General features: G+C 35.0%; 2 protein-coding genes across 5 annotated transcripts; one reads left to right on the plus strand and one right to left on the minus strand.

Annotated features, from left to right (window-relative positions):
- The first annotated feature begins 7,462 nt into the window (after positions 1-7,462).
- LOC110691794 (long chain acyl-CoA synthetase 8-like) lies at positions 7,463-16,639 on the plus strand. Of its 4 annotated transcripts, none has more exons than XM_021868746.1 (12): positions 7,463-7,599; positions 8,442-9,034; positions 9,132-9,212; positions 9,441-9,713; positions 10,271-10,402; positions 10,480-10,653; positions 10,735-10,964; positions 11,742-11,859; positions 12,741-12,872; positions 12,953-13,087; positions 14,226-14,432; positions 16,167-16,639. In XM_021868746.1, the coding sequence occupies exons 2-12, from the start codon at positions 8,477-8,479 to the stop codon at positions 16,329-16,331; spliced, it is 2,205 nt and encodes a 734-aa protein (XP_021724438.1). In that variant the 5' UTR covers positions 7,463-7,599; positions 8,442-8,476; the 3' UTR covers positions 16,332-16,639. The 4 variants fall into 4 exon arrangements, with proteins under 4 accessions (XP_021724438.1, XP_021724441.1, XP_021724440.1 ...); XM_021868749.1 differs by having other exon boundaries at positions 7,468-7,599; positions 8,457-9,034; XM_021868748.1 differs by lacking the exon at positions 7,463-7,599 and adding an exon at positions 7,630-7,766.
- Positions 16,640-17,200: 561 nt separating this feature from the next.
- Positions 17,201-20,824, minus strand: LOC110691795. The gene is made up of 6 exons (XM_021868750.1): positions 20,186-20,824; positions 19,394-19,539; positions 19,120-19,288; positions 18,577-18,672; positions 17,843-17,925; positions 17,201-17,701 (listed from the first exon to the last, which is right to left on the minus strand). The coding sequence occupies exons 1-6, from the start codon at positions 20,540-20,542 to the stop codon at positions 17,572-17,574; spliced, it is 981 nt and encodes a 326-aa protein (XP_021724442.1). The 5' UTR covers positions 20,543-20,824; the 3' UTR covers positions 17,201-17,571.
- Positions 20,825-21,303: the final 479 nt, after the last annotated feature.

The raw sequence follows: 21,303 nt of genomic DNA on the forward strand, positions 1-21,303 counted from the left end.
TATATTTTGATTATAGTGATAATGATATTATGTGCATATATTAAGATAGATCTTGCCAATTTTTCTTTAAATCACTACACGTGAAGCATAGATTGTATGATCGGTTCCAATATAAATATGTGATATATGGCAAGATAGTACAGTTGATATTTTTAAAGTATAATAATAGTATATTAATACCATAGTGTGAGAAATACCCTTGATAGATGGTATAGATATCTGAATTATTATAATAGATGACCTATTATATAAGAAAAGTTATGATGGTACCAATGAGAAATGTATTCAGATATCATTGTCAAAATAGCATGCAAATTAAAATTGTATCTTGAGAAATTATATGATACCGATATATGATGGGATCGATATATAATATGCATATGCAGAAGGAATGGACTTGTGGATAAAGGATCAGAAATATATGTCCATTTTGATGTCAACATGAAACTAAGATAATAAATCAAAAGCTTATCATGGACAAGAAGTCCAATGAAATATGAATGCTAATGATCAAATGCTAATATGTCCATTTTCTGAAATCCACACTGTACAGTGTTTGCATTTTTTTAGTCTTTAATTTATGTGCATGTTTGAGTTTTAGATTTATGCATTACTCATTGTATGTATAGGATGTAGTTTGATGCATTACTCATTACATATATATTTTGTTTAATATCTTATCAAGATTTCTATATCTCATATTGCACGTATGTATTAGTTTCTATACAATAATTATGGTATGTGTGAATGTTCATCTAAGGTATAGTAAGGCATATTTGGATATACGACGTATTTAGATACCCAACCCTACAAATTTTGTACTTGAATATTGCAATCTTATCTCCTGAAAAGTCAATGTGACTACATCATTGATATCTCAACATGGTGTTTGACTATGTGAGATTCAACCAGTCTTTATATTCATTGGTGAACTCTCATATAAAACATGAAATGTCTAATTCAAGAATAACATTGTGATATCATTGAGAAAGAATGATATTCTTATGGTCCATAAGAGCCAAGAGCAAAATATGTAATTAGTTTCTTAATTACATGATATTGGAAAGTGAAATATGATGATATCAAGTATTGCCATGAAATTATATTTGGATAATGTGATCAATTATTGATCATCATTTTGTAGTACATATGACTTCCAGAAGAAGGCATACATTTAATTGTTATGACAATTTGAAACAAAAATATCGAATGAAATACCGGTGAACACTTGTATTACTTCCACAAGTATGAAGAAATGAAGTCGTCTCAATAAGTTCGTGTGAAGATTTGAAGATTCAAGTTCAATTTGAAAGGATCAATTATCAAGAAATGGTGTTATGCTACATGAGAGAAGTTATCCAACCACATCATGTCAGATTTATTATTGCACTTGAAGATTTCACGTCATGTATTTATCAGGGGGAGAAAATATGCACTGCACTCTTTTTTCCTTGACCATGGTTTTGTCCCACATTGGGTTTTCCTGGTAAGGTTTTTAATGAGGCAGCATCCCGAGCGTATTACGAATGTACTCTTTTTCCTTAATTAGGTTTTTATCCCACATGGTTTTTCCTATTAAGGTTTTAACGAGGCACGGTCTTCGATAATGGACATCCAAGGGGGAGTGTTATGAAATATTGTGTGGATGACCATTATACTCCTTGTATCATTCCGGAATATTCTAGATATAGGGTTTATTCTTATCCAAACAAACCCTAATTATATTGTATGTATATATAGCATCATCATATGGAATAAAGATACAGATCAATTCCCTCTCAATCTCTTATATTCCTCCTTATTTTACAACAGTTATAATAATTTATTATACATTACAAACAAACATAGATTACATCATGTTTTATGAAAAAGAACCATACATATAAAATAATGAACATTAAATAAAAATCTTAGTTATAATAATTTATTATACATTACAAACGAACATAGAGTACGTCATGTTTTCTGAATAAGAACATTACACATAAAATAAAGAACATTACATATAAATAAAATAACAATAAATTTGTCCCAATGTTCTTTTATTTATATTTAATGTAATTCCGGGTGTACCATGCACATGGTACACCCCCTTACTATACTATTTTCAATTAATTAAATGTTATTAAAAAAAGTGTTAATTCAATCATACGTACGCAATTTTAAATTGCCAAAGAAAAAAAAAATCAAAATTTGTATTTATACCTTAAAAATATTTTATATAAGAATATGGAAAATTTGAGATATTTGCTATAATATAAATGGTATGAATCTTTTTTATTGCATGAAAAAAATATGGTGGTCAAATAGGAAGGTTATATAATAATACTATGCTAAATATAATCCTAAGAAGCTTTGACGAAAAAAATGAGGGCTTTAGAGGGAATATAAAAGCACCAGGAAGTGACATGTGTCATTCTTGGTGTCTGTTTTAGTATTATGTTATGTTATTGATTAGATTTAAAGTTCCAAATGTTCAATCTACTCGGCTAAGCTCCCTCCGTGGATACCTTAATTCGCATCATATTAATACCTAAAGCCGTTAAGCATTTGAAGGAAGAAGTTAGGGGCAGGAGAAAAAGTCTAAATTGCCGTTTTTAATGGATCAGAAAAGTGGGAGGCATGTTATTAATGGCATATATGTAAAAAATACGGTTTATAGAAAAAATCCATTGCAAATTTGATTATAATTTGTTTGGTTTGGCGGCCCACTGTTGTCACAATGTTTAGTCTCGCCGATGTTATGGCGCAACAAGTCGAATGAAGCCACATTCTATGTTAGTGTATCTATACTTCTATAGTAATATGTCTTGGTGCAAGTTAATCAAGAGTTATTATGCGTCGAAATCTCGAATACAATCATGTTTAATGCTGGTTGTTCATACGGAAAAATTGACTTCATCTCATAATCTACCTGCGCCGTGTGACAACGTCATAACCATCAATTCTTAAATATTTTATTTGTTATCAATATATCTTCTCATTTTAACTGTGCACATATGTTAGTGCATCAGTTTGGTCATAAATATGTATAATTGCATACTAGTAAAAAGTATACAAAGTAATAGTTAAATAAACTACTACGGAGTAATTAAAACAAATCAAATAGGGTCAACATGACTACATTTTACTTAATATATCGATATTGAAAGTAACTTTAAAATTTTTCCAATAAAATACCAAAATTTATAATGAAATATTTTTCGGGGGCTTTAAATAAATTTATTATGGCTAAAATTTTTATTTTCAAAATTTAGACACATTTGGTTTGTAGTTTTTACATTTAAACAGTTAAATTAGATATTTTATTGGGATAAAGTTATAATAATTTAGCAAATGAATGAATACTCCAGCTAGAGGTGGCCAGTGGGCCGGGTTGGACCCAGCCCACCCTAACCCGCACGGCTGGTGGGTCACGTGGGTTCGACCCGGTTTCAACCCGGCACAGCCCGGCACAGCTCGGATTTAACTTGGGTTGTGTCGTGGGTCCAAAATTTTCAACACAACCCATTTCAACCTAGCTCGGTTTAACCCGTTTGATTCGACCCAACTCGCACAACCCGTTTTGACCCATTTAATTCGACACACCTAGCCCGCGAACCCACCAAACCCGACCCACCTCGCACAACCCAGCCCGCACGGCCCACCAACCCGCATGGCCCACCCAACCCGCACGACCCAACTCGCCCAACCCGCACGACCCAACTCGCCTAACCCGCACGACCCAACCCGCCCAACCCGCACAACCCGCACAGCCCGCACAACCCGCACGGCCCAACATCCATTTTTTAAAAAAACGGCTAGTTTTTTGTATGTAACGGCTAGTTTTTTGAGTGTATGATCATCCCTTCAATTTTCCCTATAAATACCAATTCCATTTCACTCAAATTTCCACACAACTCAATCTTTCTTTCTCTCTTACTCAAAAATTCTTAATTGTTCTCAAATTCTCAAGTGTTATATAGAGTTAGATTTTTGTTAAAAAAAATCTCCTTAATTAATTAGTATTCTTAAGATTCTAAAAAAAAAAAAATTCTTCTCCATATTATAATTAGTAATCACAAAAAAAAAAAAAAAAAAAAAAAATGGGCTCAAGAGGAGGAATGGCAAGGAGTCAAAGTGGTGGTCGAAGTGGTGGCCAAAGGAGTGGTGGTGCAAATTTTTCGTATGAAATTAATACGGAAAATTTAAAACAATTTGTCAATCAATATGGAGATTATGGTTTAGGAGATGGGCAAAATATTCAAACGTCTCCACCACAACATTTCTCCCACCAATCATCGAGTTCAACTATGCCACCTCCATCGCAACCAACATCACAACCAACATCTCAACCTTCATCTCAAGGTAATTTCTAATTAAATTTTTATTGTTATGAATATTTTAAAAAAAACTATTATTAATGATTATAAAGTTAGTTTAGTTTCCAATTTTCTATGATTTATAATTAGTTAAGTACCATGAAAAATGTGTTTAAGTAATTATAATTAAAATATTTAAAATTTAAAAGCTTATTTTCATGAATAGAGTTTAAAAATTAATTTCAATAATTTGATTTATGAAAGGTGGTGGCGGTGAAAGTAGAGGTCGAGCACATTATTCTTGGGTGTGGAAACATATTGAACGAGTTGAGGTCACACCCCCGGGATGGCAACCCGGTCAACCAAAGAGGTTCACGTGTATATGTCTAGTTTGCAAGGCGCTAGGGGGAAATGTCAAGTCATATAATTGGAAAACGGGAGATGGAACCGGAACCTTTAGTCGGCATTTGCAAAATAAACACCACTTGTTCGAAAATGGCCCCCGTCCTTCGGGGGGTGGCGTCCAAACACAATTGGGTGGATACATGAACCAACCCGGCGAAGGTACACCTTTCATTTATAATAAAGATAGAATGATTGAAGCAATGAGTACTTTAGTTATTGCTAATGAATACCTTTTTAGTTACGGTGAAAATGCAAACGTTGAGCATTTTAATAAAGTTGCATTACAACCTGCATTTACTCGTGTCCCCCGAAATACCCTAAGACGTTATACACAAACTTCTTATTATAAGTATAGGAGTGGTTTGATTAAATTATTTCGTACTTTTGATGGTCGTGTTAGTTTTACAAGTGATGCATGGACTTCTAGTTTTGGCGAACCTTATCTTTGCATTACTGCTCATTGGGTAGATGATGATTGGTTTATTCAAAAACGTATACTATGTTTTCAAGCTATGGAAGAAAGGCATACCGGTTTTAACATCAAAGTTCGTATTTTGGATTGTTTAAAAGAATTTCACTTGAATAATAAAGTTTTTTCTTTGTCTCTTGATAATGCAACTGCAAACACAAAGTGTATTGAATATATGAAAAATGACTCCGAGTTACATTTGTTGTTGGGTGGTAGTCTCTTGCATGTTAGATGTTGTGCTCATATTTTGAATTTGTTTGTTCAAGAGAGTTGCAACAATTGCTAAACCCAATTAGAACAATTGTAAGATGGATTAGGATTACTCAGTCAGTTAGAAGAAAGTACATGGCTATGTGTAAAGAGAGAGGTCTTAAGAAAAGACAATGGTCTATTGATACCCCTACCCGTTGGAATTCTAATTTCAAGTTGTTGAATGATGCTATAAAGTATCGTGATATTTTAACCCAACTTTACAATGAGACTCGTGTTGATCCTACTGAGTTAATAACCGAAAGTCATTGGACTAATGCTTCTTTTGTTCGTGATGTTTTAAAAGCTTTTGATAGTGCAACTTATATTTTCTCTTATATTTATGAGCCTAACATTCATTTAGTCATAATTGAGTATGTTAAAGTTGTTCACGCCATCGAAGAGCATATGATGATTGATGGACTTCGTCCCGTTCTTGATAGCATGAAACGTAAGTGGCATACTTATTTTAGTGAATTTCCAATCATTTATTGAATTGCTGCTATTCTTGACCCCGGTGTCAAAGCTGAAGGTTTGGAAAATCTTTTAGAATTTTATTATACAAGTTTAAGTATCGATTATGATGTTAGTGAATATATTAACAAATGCAAATCTGTTTTGGGAGACCTTTATGATCATTATGCATCTATTTATGGTTTGGATTTAGCAACACCAACTTCTACTAACACTTCCGATTCTAGATTTGGTTTTCTTGATAAAGTTATGAAAAAAAAACACAAAGCATCTACATCATTCTCATCATCATCTTCTTCAACACTTGCTATTAATGATTATTTATCATATCAACATGAGACCAACAACAACTTTCAAATTATAAAATGGTGGCAAGAACATAAAAAGAGTTTTCCTATATTGGCGAGGATTGCAAAAGATATACTTGCAGTTCCCGCTTCATCCGTTGCTTCCGAGTCTGCTTTTAGTGCAGGTAGAAGAGTGTTAGATGAAAAAAGATCTCGCTTAACTCCGGAAAGCATTCAAATTTGTGTTTGTAAGAAAGATTGGGATCAAGCTGAAAGAAGAACTCAAGGTTTAAAGGAAGACGAAGACGATGAAGATGATCCTGTGATGATATTGGAATCGTCAACGGATGATGCAGTTTCCGAGGATGATGATGCAACAAACATGGGTGGCTAGAAAAGTCTAAATCAGGTACGCTAAGAACTACGTGGGCTTTGATTCTTTCGGGATACGTAGGCAACTTATTTTTCGAAAATTACAATTTAATTGCAAAATTAAATTTTAGTTTTCTAAAGATAGGTCCAAGCCCCCCCTCCCCCAAATTCCAAAAGAACTACAATATAAGAACTACGTGGGCTTTGATTCTTTCGGGATACGTAGGCAACTTATTTTTCGAAAATTACAATTTAATTGCAAAATTAAATTTTAGTTTTCTAAAGATAGGTCCAAGCCCCCCCTCCCCCCAAGTTTCAAAAGAAGTACAATATAAGAACTACGTTGTCTTTGATTCCTTATTTTATAATATAAAGATACGTAGGCATCTTAAATAAGAGCAACTGAGCAAGTCATCAAATTGTTAATTTTGTAAAAATTAAAACACCACATAACCCACCCGACCCTAACCCACGAACCCACCCAACCCTAACCCAGGAACCCACCCGACCCTAACCCACGAACCTACCCGACCCTAACCCACCTAACCCACAAACCCACCCGACCCTAACCCACTAACCCACCCTTCGACCCACCCTAACCCACTAACCCACCTTGACCCGTCTAACCCACAAACCCAGCTCGACCCACCCACGACCCGTCTAACCCACGAACCCAGCTCGACCCACCCATGACCCGTCTAACCCACAAACCCAGCTCGACCCACCCACGACTCGTCTAACCCACGAACCTAACCCTGGTGTGTCCAACTTCTCCGACCCAACCCACGACACGGCCCACCCTACCCTACGTGTGTCGTGCCGTGTGTCATGAAACCCCAACCCGCGACCCACCTAACCCTAACCCAGCTCGCACGACTCGCACGGTGGACACCTCTAACTCCAGCATTCTCTCTGCTACTCCGTACTTTGTACATGCTCTTATGTCCTGTCTCCTGTGAGCTGTGATCCCCCGTCTTTTCGAGCTTAAACTAAACGATCCCATTCTCTCCAGAATTTCATGCTTAACTTTCCTCATTTCGAGGTACCCTTTCCTCTTTTTTATTCTTTCTTTGTCTCCTTTAGCTCAACAATCATACGTTTCTTCATCATCTAAATTACTGCAGTTCTTCACCTCTTAATCTTTATTTCTTCTAATTTTTGTAATTAATTTCTTAGGGTTTACCTTAATTTGTGGAATTTTACGAGACGGTATTATATTATCATCATCCTTGTCTGAATTTTGGGTATTTTTAATTTTATCTTTGTTGTTGAATGATTCTTCGACCATTGATTATTATGCTGAATTTTACCTATTTAGAATCTATGATTTTAGTTGGCAGTTTTTTTGGTAGTATTTTGTTGGTGGATAACAATCAACGGCTTCAATGTCGGCGGTGATATAGACGAGATTTGATCACACATTCCGAAACTTTACCAACTTAGCTAGTGGATGTTCACTTTTTTTTTACAATATGATTGATGATGTTTTGAATTATGTTATTTTCAAGTATGATTGATTTTTATGTTACCTTGTAAACTGAAAGCACTTTGATTCTGAATTCCTTAGCTTTAATAGCATACACCTGCAATTTGATGTTTGTCCTTATTTCAAATTCGTCCGCTTGGTTCACCTGTGCAGATGTTGACAGTTTGATGTTTTACTTGTTCGATTTGCGTAGTTTCATCGATTTTGTTTGTCTTTGTTGTTATATGTAACAACATGTCTTTGTTTTGATATTTGGATTTTGCTCCTTAATTGATCTATTGTTTATTTTTTCTGAGTAATTGGGTTTGTGTTTATGATTTATGATGCAAAAACGTTATTGCTTCTATTTTGAAACAGTTGATTACTTGCATTGATTAACTCTATCTTACTTTTTATAGGGATATGCTCTGTAGGTCTAAGCTAATTTAGGCAAATGGAAGACACAAACACTACGAATGGAAGTTCTTTGGGCTCACAGCTGCTGGAAAAGTATGTGAATTGTGAGTATGTAGAGTTCTTAAAAAGACAATGCCCTTACAGCGTTGTAGGGACTGTAGCAATCGCTGTGATACTACCTCTATTGCTTTCAATCTTATGGATGGGAAGGAGGAAGGTGAAGCAAAGAGGAGTTCCTGTGCAAGTTGGTGGTGACGCCGGTTTGGCTATGCGTAATGCTAAATTTAAGGAGCTAGTAGAGGTTCCTTGGGATGGGGCCTCAACTGTTGCAGCTCTATTTGAGCAAGCATGTAAGAAAAATGAAAACCATCATTTTCTTGGAACAAGAAAACTAATTGATAAGGAAGTGATTCAATCTAGTGATGGAAGGAAGTTTGAGAAGGTGCATTTAGGTGACTACCAATGGGAAACATATGGGCAGGTTTTTGAGCGTGCTTGTAATTTTGCATCAGGACTTGTTAAGCTAGGTCATGATCTCGATACCCGTGTGGCTATTTTCTCTGAAACACGAGCTGAGTGGTTTATTGCTTTGCAGGTTGGCCATTCGATCACTTTTCGATAAAGCTAATTGAATAAATCTATTGCCTTTTGAGTTTACTGACAATGTTAACATATTGTTGTTTTTATTTCAGGGATGCTTGCGACAGAATCTTACCGTGGTCACTATGTATGCTTCATTAGGCGAGGACGCTCTAATCCACTCCCTTAATGAGGTGGAGTATTATTCTCCGAGAAGATTTAAAGTTTATATTTTTTGCCTTTAGGATAGGCCTGAATAATAGCTGACAACTTAGCTTGATGATGTATGTTCATTGTGCTGTATTGTAATTGGTAATTGGACACCCAAAGCATCTTTGATAAATTATCTTTATGTAGTCAGAGTCTTTGGAATGCTATATGAAGCTGATTGTATTAACTCCTCTTCCTGATGCAATTTACAGACTCAAGTATCAACCTTGATATGTGACTCGAAACAATTTAAGAAGGCAGCTTCAATACTTTCAAAGTTGGAAACAGTTAAAAATATTATTTACTTTGAGGAAGATAATGCTTTGAGTGATACTGGCATTTATGATGATATGGATGACTTGAACGTATCATCTTTTCATGAAGTTGAGAAACTTGGGAAGAATCATCCTTTGGAACCAAGACTACCTAAGAAGGAGGATATTGCAGTTGTTATGTATACAAGTGGCAGCACAGGATTGCCTAAGGTTTGTAATTCTTTAGTTTTAGCATCTAAGAAACTTGTCGGTTATCACACAGTTGCACTTGTATGTTAGTTATTGTTGAGTTATGTGTAGATTGTGTCTTTGCATCCATGAAGCACATCTAACTTTAGTTTAGAGGCCCTCCAACGGGACACCTTTAGAATTTGTTTGTACTACAGTCTTTATATTGAAAAAAAATTATTTATTTGAACAACCCACTTGGTTTATCATCAAGAAACTTAGCAAAACTCTTGTATTTATCACTGTCTATCCAGAGGCGGGTTTTTAGAATGACACTGTATTTTGCTTCCTCTAGATAAGAAACTTAGATACTCTTGTTAGATGACTTCCATGACTCAATTTTATTTTTTAAAGTTGCAGTGTGGTAAAATAATTTTTGTTGTTACTTAATCAAATATTCAATACAATTCTCTGTTAGGAAGTTATGCTGACTTATGATTCATGTTGGATGACATATCAATCGAACTTTCAATGTTTGCAATATGTTAAACTGTTAAAGTAATTATTTAATATTACTTAATCAATACATCTCTTTTTAGGGAGTTATGATGACTCATGGAAATATAGTAGCAACTGCTGCAGCTGTCATGACTGTGGTTCCTGGTCTTGGAAGAGATGATGTATATTTGGCGTATTTACCTCTAGCTCATGTTTTGGAATTGGAAGCTGAGGTATTGATATGTTAGACTCTATTCTTGTCTTCTAATGTTCTTTAATTTAGAACTTGTAATTAACTTTGTTTGTCTAGACGATAATGTTGGCTTCAGGTGCTGCAATTGGTTATGGCACAACATTGACTTTGACTGATACCTCAAACAAAATAAAGAAGGGAACCAAGGGAGATGTGTCCGTACTACAGCCCACTCTCATGGCAGCAGTTCCAGCTATCATAGACCGTGTCCGTGATGGGGTTCTTAAAAAGGTTTACACATCAATTTTGTAAATCTACAGCTTATTGTTATTGATATTTAATTTTTTCTAATAAAATTTTTGTTTGTGTCAGGTTGAAGAGAAGGGTGGTTTTGTTAAAACTCTATTCAATATTGCTTATAAACGCCGTCTAACTGCTGTAGAAGGAGGTTGGTTTGGTGCTCGGGGACTAGAGAAATTGCTATGGGATGTTATAGTTTTCCGTAAAATACAGTCAGTTCTTGGTGGGCGCATTCGTTTTATGCTTTGCGGTGGAGCCCCTTTATCTGGAGAGTCGCAACGTTTTATCAACATCTGCATGGGGTAAAGTTTCCGTGTGGGTTTGATCCGTGTTTGATAATATTCATTTTTTTGACTTCTGTTCAACTGCTGCAACCAAACATAGTTCAATACACCATCTAGGAGTGTTATTGTAGCTGACCTATAACTACGTAAAAGAACTTCCACAGATACCAGAATCTGAATGGGAGGAGATTAGTATTTTTGTTTTGCTATTTATTTCAACATTTATTATTTTTAGAATTACAGGCCTAATGGTGATTGCCACAAATGAAACCCTACTTCCATTAGCAGTTTTGGCATCCACTTATAAGGATAATCTGAAAATCAAAATTCAAAAGTAAAAAGGAGAGGGTGGGTGGGTGTTGGGGCCCTTGAGAGGGGGGGGGGGGTGCGGTGGGGGGTGGAAAGGGGAAATAAAACTGTAAGGTATTAGTCTTAATGCATATCTATAACCACATAAGGTAATCCTGTAAGGCTTAATGAAGTTAGGATGATTGAGGTAAAGAAAAAAAGGTAAAAAAAACAAATTCACATACAGTAAAAATTTGAATTTTGATTCACCTCTAACCTTCCTGTATGCGGAAATAAAGCCTTTAGCTATAATTTTTCTTGTTGCCGATACGCCCTGTAGGCTGTAGATGCTTGTGGAATAGGCTTGTGTAAACTTATTGACTGGCTCAGTACTTTAGTTTAGTTTTATGATGAAGAAATTACATGAACATGTTTTGACATTGACAGTCTCTTATGCCATGTTTAGATTTCTTAACCTGACTAGCTAGCTACATTCATGATGCTCAGGGCGCCTATTGGACAAGGATATGGTTTGACAGAGACTTGTGCTGGTGCAGCTTTCTCTGAGTGGGATGACACTACTGTTGGACGTGTTGGTCCTCCTCTTCCATGTTGCTACATTAAGGTATGCTATCTATCTAGATCAGAAGATGTGTTAATGTATCTCTTCTGACATCTTTTAATCTCTCACATCTATTGTTCTACTCTTGCACAGTCATGAGACATGTGATATGTAAGTGTTGTACTTGGATGTTTCCCAAGTTTTAGGGGGATTGATATCCCTTGTTTGGTGAGAAGGGGAACAAGAAGGTGATTGAGAGTGGTTTCTCCTTTCTCCTTATTCTCATGGTTGTATTACGCAGAAGAAGCAATATAAGACCTTGAGAATTTGTTTTCTTTTTTTAAAATCTTATTGCTGTCAGTCAAAAGTGAAGTAGAGTATTATTGTAGGTTATTTGAGTGAACTAATATTCTTTCTCTTATTATCTCATTTCCAACTGAACAAGAAAGGTAGAGAATAATTTAATTGATTTCCAACCACTTAGTCCTACTACCCTTTTCACTCTTCAATTCCAAAACTTGTGTTGCTATTCACGAAAAGCCCCATTAGTGTTTTGTTATCATACATGTATGTTTGCTTATGCAACCTTCATTTCAAATAATGCTTTATTAGTGAGCATTGCTGTATATGTCTATTGTTGCCTCCCATTTATATTGCTCATCAACCTACTTTCCATATAGGTCAAATTCCATTTTCTTTCTACTCCAAGAACCTTTTACTCTTTTTTTCTTCTCCTCTTTCTTACTCTCCTTAGTGTCTGTGCCAAATGTAAAATTTAATTTGTTTACGGTATGCAGATAGTACAATTTAAGGTTTTTAAGCTTTAAAAAAATAAAAGATTATTTAGTGACAGCGGTTAATCTTGAACTTATTGAAATAGAACTTATTTAACTACACTGTTTTAGGATTATTTGTCCCTGACAATCTTCCATTTGATTTTGTAGCTTGTTTCTTGGGAAGAAGGTGGATATACAACATCAGACAAACCAATGCCCAGAGGGGAGATTGTGATTGGTGGGCAGAGTGTGACAGTTGGTTACTTTAAGAATGAAGATAAAACTAGAGAAGTCTACAAGGTATTATCGATTTAAATTTTTACTTGCTTCTGCTGATAATTGTCCAGAACTTTAATTGTCTTGTTGTCACAAATTTCCAGGTTGATGAAAGAGGGACGCGTTGGTTTTACACGGGTGACATTGGTCGATTTCACCCGGATGGATGCCTTGAAATCATCGATAGAAAGAAAGATATTGTAAAGCTTCAACATGGAGAATATATCTCCCTTGGAAAAGTAGGTCCATGGCACAATGTCTTTTGAACTTCTTGTCTTTATCTTTAGATTTATTTTCACCCAGCAACGAGATCAGCATCAACATTAATGCTAACCCTGTTCCTGGACAGAGCAGGGTAAGGAGGTTTAACATATGCGGCCTTACCCTTGAGAGGTTATTACCAGTAGCAGTTAATCTGAGATACAATGTGGTTTGGTACTTCAGAATGAATAAGATGTGCATTTACTTTAGTGGGCTATTTTAGTTTAGTTCATTATATTCCAAAGGCTAAAGACAATGAGCCTCTTGGTCCCTCTAGAAAGAGACATCTAGGAACATTCAATTTCAGAAAATGTCAGCAATTATGTCTTTGCTTTATTCCTTTGTTAGAAATCATGTATTTGATTCATTGCATGGATTTTCAGCCTTCAATGAATGAATGAATGTAGCAAACTAGCAGTGGTTGACTAATGATTGAATAAACAAGTTTATAAGATATAGCTTTGCTGCTTTCACTGAGTTTCATTCTTGTCCTGTCTTATTTGGAATGATGAATATGCATCCCATGGATGCCATTACTGTATTATGTTGGCTAACTTGGCTTCCTTGTCCTATTTGTTAGAGGACCAACTCAACCAAAAGCTTAAGCTTATGGTTGAAGCCCAGGATCGGTTTATATACTCTATCATGCCCCCTCACATGAGAGCCCATTAGGCTTGAAGTGTGGATATAGCATGGGCCCCACCATACCCAGCATTTTAATATTCCACTTTGAAAGCAGGGGTGGATAAGATTCGAACCCGTGACCTTTGTGTCACGCTAGCTCTTGATACCATGTTAGAAGACCAACTCAAAGCTCTTGGTTGAGTTGGTCCTCTAACATGGTATCGGAGTTAGCGTGACACAAAAATCATGGGTTCAAATCTCATCCACCCCCACCTTCAAGTGGAATATTTCGCGCAGGGTATGCGGAAGGCCCATGCTGCATCCATATTTCAAGCCCAAAGGGCTCTCAAAATGTGAGGGGAAGTGATAGAGTATAAAAACATATTCTTGGGCCTCAACCATTTTGGTTGAGATGGTCCTCTAACACTATTTAATGGGTGAAGCTTTGATTTAGCATGTTGATTAATATTTGACGTTTGTTCACTGTTACAGGCCGAGGCAGCCCTTATGTCAAGCAATTATGTGGAAAATATTATGGTACATGCAGATCCATTTCATAATCATTGCGTAGCACTTGTTGTTCCTTCACATTCAGAATTGGAGAAGTGGGCTCAAGAATCTGGCATCCAGTACAAAAGTATTTCTGAGCTTTGTGACCATCCTGAAGCAATCAAGGAAGTCCAAGCATCTCTGTCAAAGGTTAGTTGTTGCCAATAGCGTACTTTTACCCAGATAAATGTGTACCTTGCTGGCAGAAAGCATGTTTATTTATGGGAATGAGCTGAACATTTAGTTGAAGAGAATGAGTAGGAAATATCACAATTTAAATTCTTGGTACATAAAACTCACGCCGCAAAATAGCCTGCCTGGCTATTCCTAGTTACTATTATACTTAAAACTTATTCTAGGTGGAGCTCTGTAGCAGGGCTTGGCTCTAATAAACAATCTAGCTTACCAAGTCAAGTCCTTGCCACCCTGTCCCCTAATGTGAAGAAAACATTGGAAATATTTAAACTGCGTAGTTTTTAAAAATATATAAAATAATTAAAAAACAAAGAAGGAATTCAAAATTTAAGTGATTAATAGTCGGGTCACAGTTAGTTAACTACTCCCTCCATATTTTATTACTTGTTCCACTTTCCTTTTGTAGCCGTATTTTATTACTCGCTCCATTTCCTTTTTTGGAAACTTTTAACAACATTTTAGTATTTTCCTCCCAACTAGTGGTCCCCTCATATCATATTTTAATATCTTTCATATTCTCTCTCCTCCCCACTTATACTCAGTTACCCACTTTTGTTATTTTACATTTTTTTATTCTCCAACCAACCCCACTTCCATCATATTTTATTACTTTCAACCATTCCTCCTAAAACTCCGCGCATGGAGAAATGGAGCAAATAATAACATACGGAGGGAGCAATTAATAAGCAAAATTAAATTTTATGAAAGGCGGCATCTAAACGATTTACAACATCTATATGAAAATTGAAAAAAAAAGAATGAAGGTGAAAGAAAAAGAGTAAAAAAAGAACGAATTATTTCCCTTTCTTTTGTTGAAATAGAATGGGTAGTGATATTTGCCAAAATCGTTCCCGTAACGTCCACTGATCAAGCGTTGATCATATCCAAATTAAGGTCACCGAGTCACTCGTTCAAGTGACTCTTAGTGAGTTGTCAAGCCTGGGTTGTCCTATCCCTGTTTCGTAATGTTAAGGGCTATTGGTGTCCTTTTGAGCTCGTGTTATTGTTAACCAAAAGCTGTGTGTTCTATGCTCTTCTTTCCATTCTCCAAGATCAACGGTATATGGGATACAAAGATAACAATGGTATTGTTGGGTATCTCCTGAAGCATGTTCGAAGGCTATTACATGGGTTTTCAAACCGACTGTTTCTTGCAAGGACGATGTTATGTAGGTTTATTTGTAATGTTTGTGTCATTGAAGCTAGTAAAGCTTCTTTGGGTAGTTTACCAAACTTACTCCATATTGTGTAATTTTAAAAGTTAATTAAGCATATGTAAAAAAAAAAATAATAATAAATAAATAAATAAAAATAAAAAAGATCATATCCAAATTCATTGACCGTTCCCTATTGGAGACGTATCCTTGGGATACCCGTATCATCTTCGTACCTAATATGATTATATGAAAGGAAAAAAGGTTATACAGCAGGTAGATAATATGTAATAGAAGTATAGAACCATAGAGGCCTATTTAAATATTTAATCAGTGTTTGTCTTCTTTCTCCGTTCAAACAATATTCTTGTGTTGTTTCTAACACACTCTATAACCTCTTTAGTCTTTCACTTTTTCTTTGTTCTTTATAATTGCATTTTACATTTAACATTGTTTCTTAATTTCTATGCTCTTACCTTATTGTGTTCATTGTAGGAGGAATGATAAAAACTTTTTTTTTCATTTCTGTTTACAGGTTGGAAAGGATGCAAAGCTGGATAAGTTTGAAATTCCTGCAAAAATTAAGTTATTACCTGATCCATGGACTCCCGATTCAGGATTAGTAACAGCCGCCCTTAAGTTGAAGAGGGAGCAACTTAAAACCAAGTTCAAGGATGACCTTGAAAAATTATACGCATGATGGAAATGGGTAATTTATTTTACTCGATACAAAGTTCACACTTTCGGGCCAGGTTACTCCTGCTTGGCCTGACTTGTAATCTGTGGCTCTATGCTTAAGGTTTTGTGCTGGTAAAAGACTGAATTGTTTACAGGGCCTTACAATTTTTTCATTGTAAGGTTCAAAAGCATGTCTAGTTGAGCCAAAAGACCTTTTACTTTTTATTTTGTGGATAGAATGAGATGAGATATTGTTGATGAATACTGAAATTTTAAGCTATTTTTCGATGTCAGCTGAATTAGATTTCATAATTTGCTCCATTTCTGAAATCTTTGTTTTACTACTAATATTGGATGTGTTAACATATACAATGAAAGCTTTCAGAGGCAGATTTCAGGTAAAGTCAAAGACAGGATTGGACAAGATCAAAAGAGAAAGGATTTAAGCCAAATTCTGTTTCCAGTGACATTTTTTAGATCAAAATGCTAAAGAACCCTTGCCCTGTTTGGTAGGTGCCTAGGCCGTAATTTTTAGTTGTAACGGTGATGAGTATTGAATGGAACTTTTTGAGGAAGTTCCAATCAAACAACACCATCTTCCACTTCCTAAGAAAACTTATCTCTTTGTTATCTTTTGTCAACCAAAGAAGCTCGATCCTCTGCACTACTAATAGAAAAACATGTCTACCAACAAAGTTTCTACATAACGTGGCAATATGTTTAAAGTTAATGAAAAACTTTCCTATCTTATAACTCTTATTGAGGCAATAGTAAAACTCAACAAATTTTTATTGCAAATGAAATCGCATAAGCAGGTTCATACGGCCTACAAGTACAGTCACTAATAATCTCTATATAACGAAAGTATTTCATAACTAGTAATGAAGTCAATGAATCAAACTGAATTTTTATTGCTGCAAAACAGAAGGTATGATTATTTATAGGTTCAGGGTGCGAAACAGAAATTATCCAATATAAAAAAACCTCGAATATTTCCCTAATGAAAATTTTCTTTCCTAAAAGTAAAGCAGGTTGAAAACCACTAACTTGCATGTTAGCAAGTTTAGTTTGGTCTAAAATGATATCCATCTGCATGTTAAGTAGAGGAACACGCCAACTGCTAGATTTGGCCACAAATATCTGCTTCCTTATTTGTTGGGCAATGTGAAAGCAACCATCTTCACCTGCTTAACCTTCTTAGAACATTTGGTGTCATATGAGAAACTCCAATGGCAGTTGTGTCAGCATAATGATGCAAATCATCAATCAGACTTCAGTGTACTTTCAAGTGAGACAGGCATTGTTGTTAGTGGTGGCCGCAACAACAGGTATAAAGCAGGACCCAAGAAAGGGATTATCGATAAAGGAAGAAGCCAAGCTGTCTTGTCATAGCTGTAAAATGGAAACAACAGAACATTGAGCACATAAATCTAACCATGAGGAATTCAACCATAGGTTCTAGTAATTTTCTGATGTTACACTAACGAGAGTTAGGATCTCATTATAGAAAGAAAAAAAGTCTTAGGATCTTACCATTTTCGTGCTGTCATATCATTGTAAACCCAGAAAGGTGCAAATGCTGATAGAAGAGTGAAATCAAGGGAGGTTGCATGGACCTGAGGCGAGTGGGAAAAAATTGCTAACTGAGCGCATTTTCTATGATATGATGAAATTGGAGTTAGGATAAAAGAAATCTTGATTAGAGAGACTCTAAGACAATCATAATCAGAACTATAGATTCAAATAATTTAAATTATGGTAACTTACTGAAAAGATAAGGCCTTTTGCAGCCTAATATGCTTTTGTCCACAGGCGCTTGATAGAGATGTTTCTATGGAAAATTTACTTATGCTAAAACTTTCGAGAAAATTGTTATACTACGTAGTATTAGATAACCTCTGTTTGGGTGAACCACCCCCCCCCCTCTCTTCTTCCGGGGAGAAATATCTTCTTAAAGTAGATGGTCGCTGTTCATTTGGAAATACCTTCTTTTATAATCCAAATCATGAATTTGTTGATGAAGGATGTTTATTAAAAGATTATATCATGAATTTTGATGAACAATGGGTATAGATTATAGAAAACACTTTTATTAAAAGATCCAAGGGATTACAAAACCATTAACTATCAAACCAAGATTTTAGATCTATTGAGTCAATTAGCTAACAAAGGAAAAGATTATTTTATAAGAGATACGATGCATCTCAAATAAACAAGACATAGGTAAGCAAGAATAAATTTAAGGCACAATCAAGATCGTAGCTTACCAACTTGCTTTCTCTGAAATACTGATAGAACTCCTTCCACTCATCTATTGCCAAGCCTGCATATACTATAAGGCCTAGTCCTACAGCACCCAAGAACTGACAACCAGGAAGGTTAATTATTTTTGCAAAAGCATACATACAAATCAATACAAAAGCGAAGACATTTAACAGCTATGCAAACATAAGATTTTCCTTGACAAGTTCTTAGGATGGGGATGAAACTTGAATGTTTGTACTATCCCAAGCAAAGTGTATGACAGTATAGTGAAGGGCTCTGCAAATAATTATGGCAATTTTCGACTAAGAAAATCAGATATATTCTTGAACCACTGTTCATAGATTTTGATTCATATTTATAAAACAATATTTGAATTTCCCCTTAAGCTTTACTCATAACAGGCTGCAACTATTCTCTGACCACCTTACTAGTTCAATTCAACAAACCATGTCATCTCCAAGTCTCCAACCCAGCAAAAAGCAACAAGATGTGAGTCAATATGAAGTATCATTTTCTTTACCAATGTAAATCAAATCAATTCTTACCCCAGCTGTCAGCTTTGATTCCAAGAAGTTCAGCGGCCAGCTACTTAGTTCGCCTTCTTTAACTGGAGGTGGTGGAGGTCTCCATAGAATGAAATATGGAATGAGAGCATAAACTCCTCCAAAAAATGAAAGTGTGGCGAATGGCCACACAGGAATGTTGCTTTTCGAGCTGCAGAATAAGAAACACTACATTTCAGGTGTAAAAGAGTTTTCTTATTCAATGGAGCTTAAGATGCTATAGAGAACATGCCAATTTTGTAGTACATAAATTCACCTTCTACCAGAGGGAATCAGTAGCATGCTGTAAACAATTGGCCATAAACCCATAATGTACCAAAGCGACACAAGTATCCTATTCATCTCGAATCCATCATCTCCGATCAAGTTAGAGAGCTTCTTCAAGAAGTACATGTCCCTAGACTGCAATCAAATAGAAGTCATCAATAATCTTGTGCAATTCTATGTTACAGACTATAGTCCTATTTTCACCTTAAGTACCCGTGTCAAATACTCACCCTACAACATGAATACAGACACTTGCACAAATTAGTCTAATTTTTCCCCATTCAGTCTAATTTGGAAAATAAAATATTCAAACGACTACCTTATGTCACTTTTATGGTCTAACACTGTAGATACAACCATCTCACACGAAAATTACTCGAATAGTCGTATTGAAATTTTCCATATACTTCAAAATCAATGTCAAATGCAATCCAAAAACATAATAGTACATAAGTCCTATAATTACTTAAGTTCAGAATTTAACCAATTAACTAATTAACCAGACACTACATGTAATTAACAAAGATAAAATCATACTGGTGTGTGGTTGGGAAAGTGACTAAAAACAAAGATAACATACGTTCAATGTTATGTTATTTTGATCACATGAATGGTAAGTAACTCGAACTTTTATAAAATGAATAAAGGATAATCAACAAAGATGAAAATCATATTGGGTTTGGTTGCGAAAGTGACTAAAGTTATTTTATTTTGATCACTATTAGTAACTCGAACATTCACAAAATGAATAAAGGATAATCAACAAAGATAAAATTCATACCGGGGTTTGGTTAGGAGAAAGATTGAAAACATAGTACATGAGTCCAGCGTAGAACAAGAAGAGCAAAATTGAGGTAGTCCAATCTCCACCATTACCACCATCTTCATCACCTCCAACATCACTTTCACTGGAATCATTATCTTCCACAATTGGGTCTTTGAATTTTGAACTTAAACAAATTTGGGTATTTTTTAACTTTTGATATTGATTAATGGGTATCCTCTTGCAGTAGTTTAACTTGACCAAAATTGGAGGTTTTGTTAATAATAAGGTGTTTGGGTTAAAAGGTTTGGGATGAAGAGAAACAGGGCCAAAGCGTAGGAAATTGGAGGAGATGAGGTTTGAATTTACTATCATTTTTGCTGCATTTGGCTTGATTTCCTCCACATTTTGCGCTCAATTTTATCCCTTCCCTCTCGGCGACCGGCTTAAAGATAACTAGTTTTTAGGTGGCCCGGATTTTTATTTTTTATTTTATTATTTTTTTTTCTGAATTTAAATTATTTTACTAAACTGAAATTAATATTATTGAACTGAAATTATTTTTACTGATTTTTTTTTTATATTTCTTCTTCTAGCAAGTGTTGTATAAACCCGATTTACAATAAATTATTAATAAATTATTGTAGACCCAATATTTGATATTCTCATATAAAATAATCACATTATGGATGATATAATCACTTTTTTTAGATAATATAATATTCTTGTTATGAGTCATATTTTGAATGATATAGTCGTATTTTAAACAAGTTAGTCAGATGATATAATTATCATTTGAATGATACAATTATTATTTGATACTTTTTTTAATGATAAATTCACTTTTTGAATGATACATTTATATAATCAGTGTTTGGATCATATAATTACTTTTGAAATGATATAATCACATTCGTATCATAATAATAAAATTATGGCCGTTGGAAAAATTACAACTGTTATAATTTTTGAATGCATCTTGGTCATTGATCAATGCATTGTGTGAAAGCTTTCATTTGCCATATCACAAGACAATAAATGAAGAATAGAATCCAATGCAAGTTGACACTATATTTGATTCAATAACCAACACTTGAGAATCGATTATCATCTCAACCAGGTTATTGGTTTTTTTC

Source organism: Chenopodium quinoa, unplaced genomic scaffold (genome assembly GCF_001683475.1).
Source record: "Chenopodium quinoa cultivar QQ74 unplaced genomic scaffold, ASM168347v1, whole genome shotgun sequence".
Classification (NCBI taxonomy): Eukaryota; Viridiplantae; Streptophyta; class Magnoliopsida; order Caryophyllales; family Amaranthaceae; genus Chenopodium; species Chenopodium quinoa.

Excerpts from the sequence above, each read along its gene's own strand:
- LOC110691794 (XM_021868746.1), top strand. The coding sequence starts at position 8,477 with ATGGAAGACACAAACACTACGAATGGAAGTTCTTTGGGCTCACAGCTG. Across the intron at positions 10,654-10,734 it reads GTGATGGGGTTCTTAAAAAG|GTTGAAGAGAAGGGTGGTTT; the intron begins GTTTACACATCA and ends TGTTTGTGTCAG. Across the intron at positions 10,965-11,741 it reads TTTATCAACATCTGCATGGG|GGCGCCTATTGGACAAGGAT; the intron begins GTAAAGTTTCCG and ends CATGATGCTCAG.
- LOC110691795 (XM_021868750.1), bottom strand. The coding sequence starts at position 20,542 with ATGATAGTAAATTCAAACCTCATCTCCTCCAATTTCCTACGCTTTGGC. Across the intron at positions 18,673-19,119 it reads AATCAAAGCTGACAGCTGGG|TTCTTGGGTGCTGTAGGACT; the intron begins GTAAGAATTGAT and ends CCTGGTTGTCAG. Across the intron at positions 17,926-18,576 it reads ATTTCAGAGAAAGCAAGTTG|GTCCATGCAACCTCCCTTGA; the intron begins GTAAGCTACGAT and ends CACTCGCCTCAG.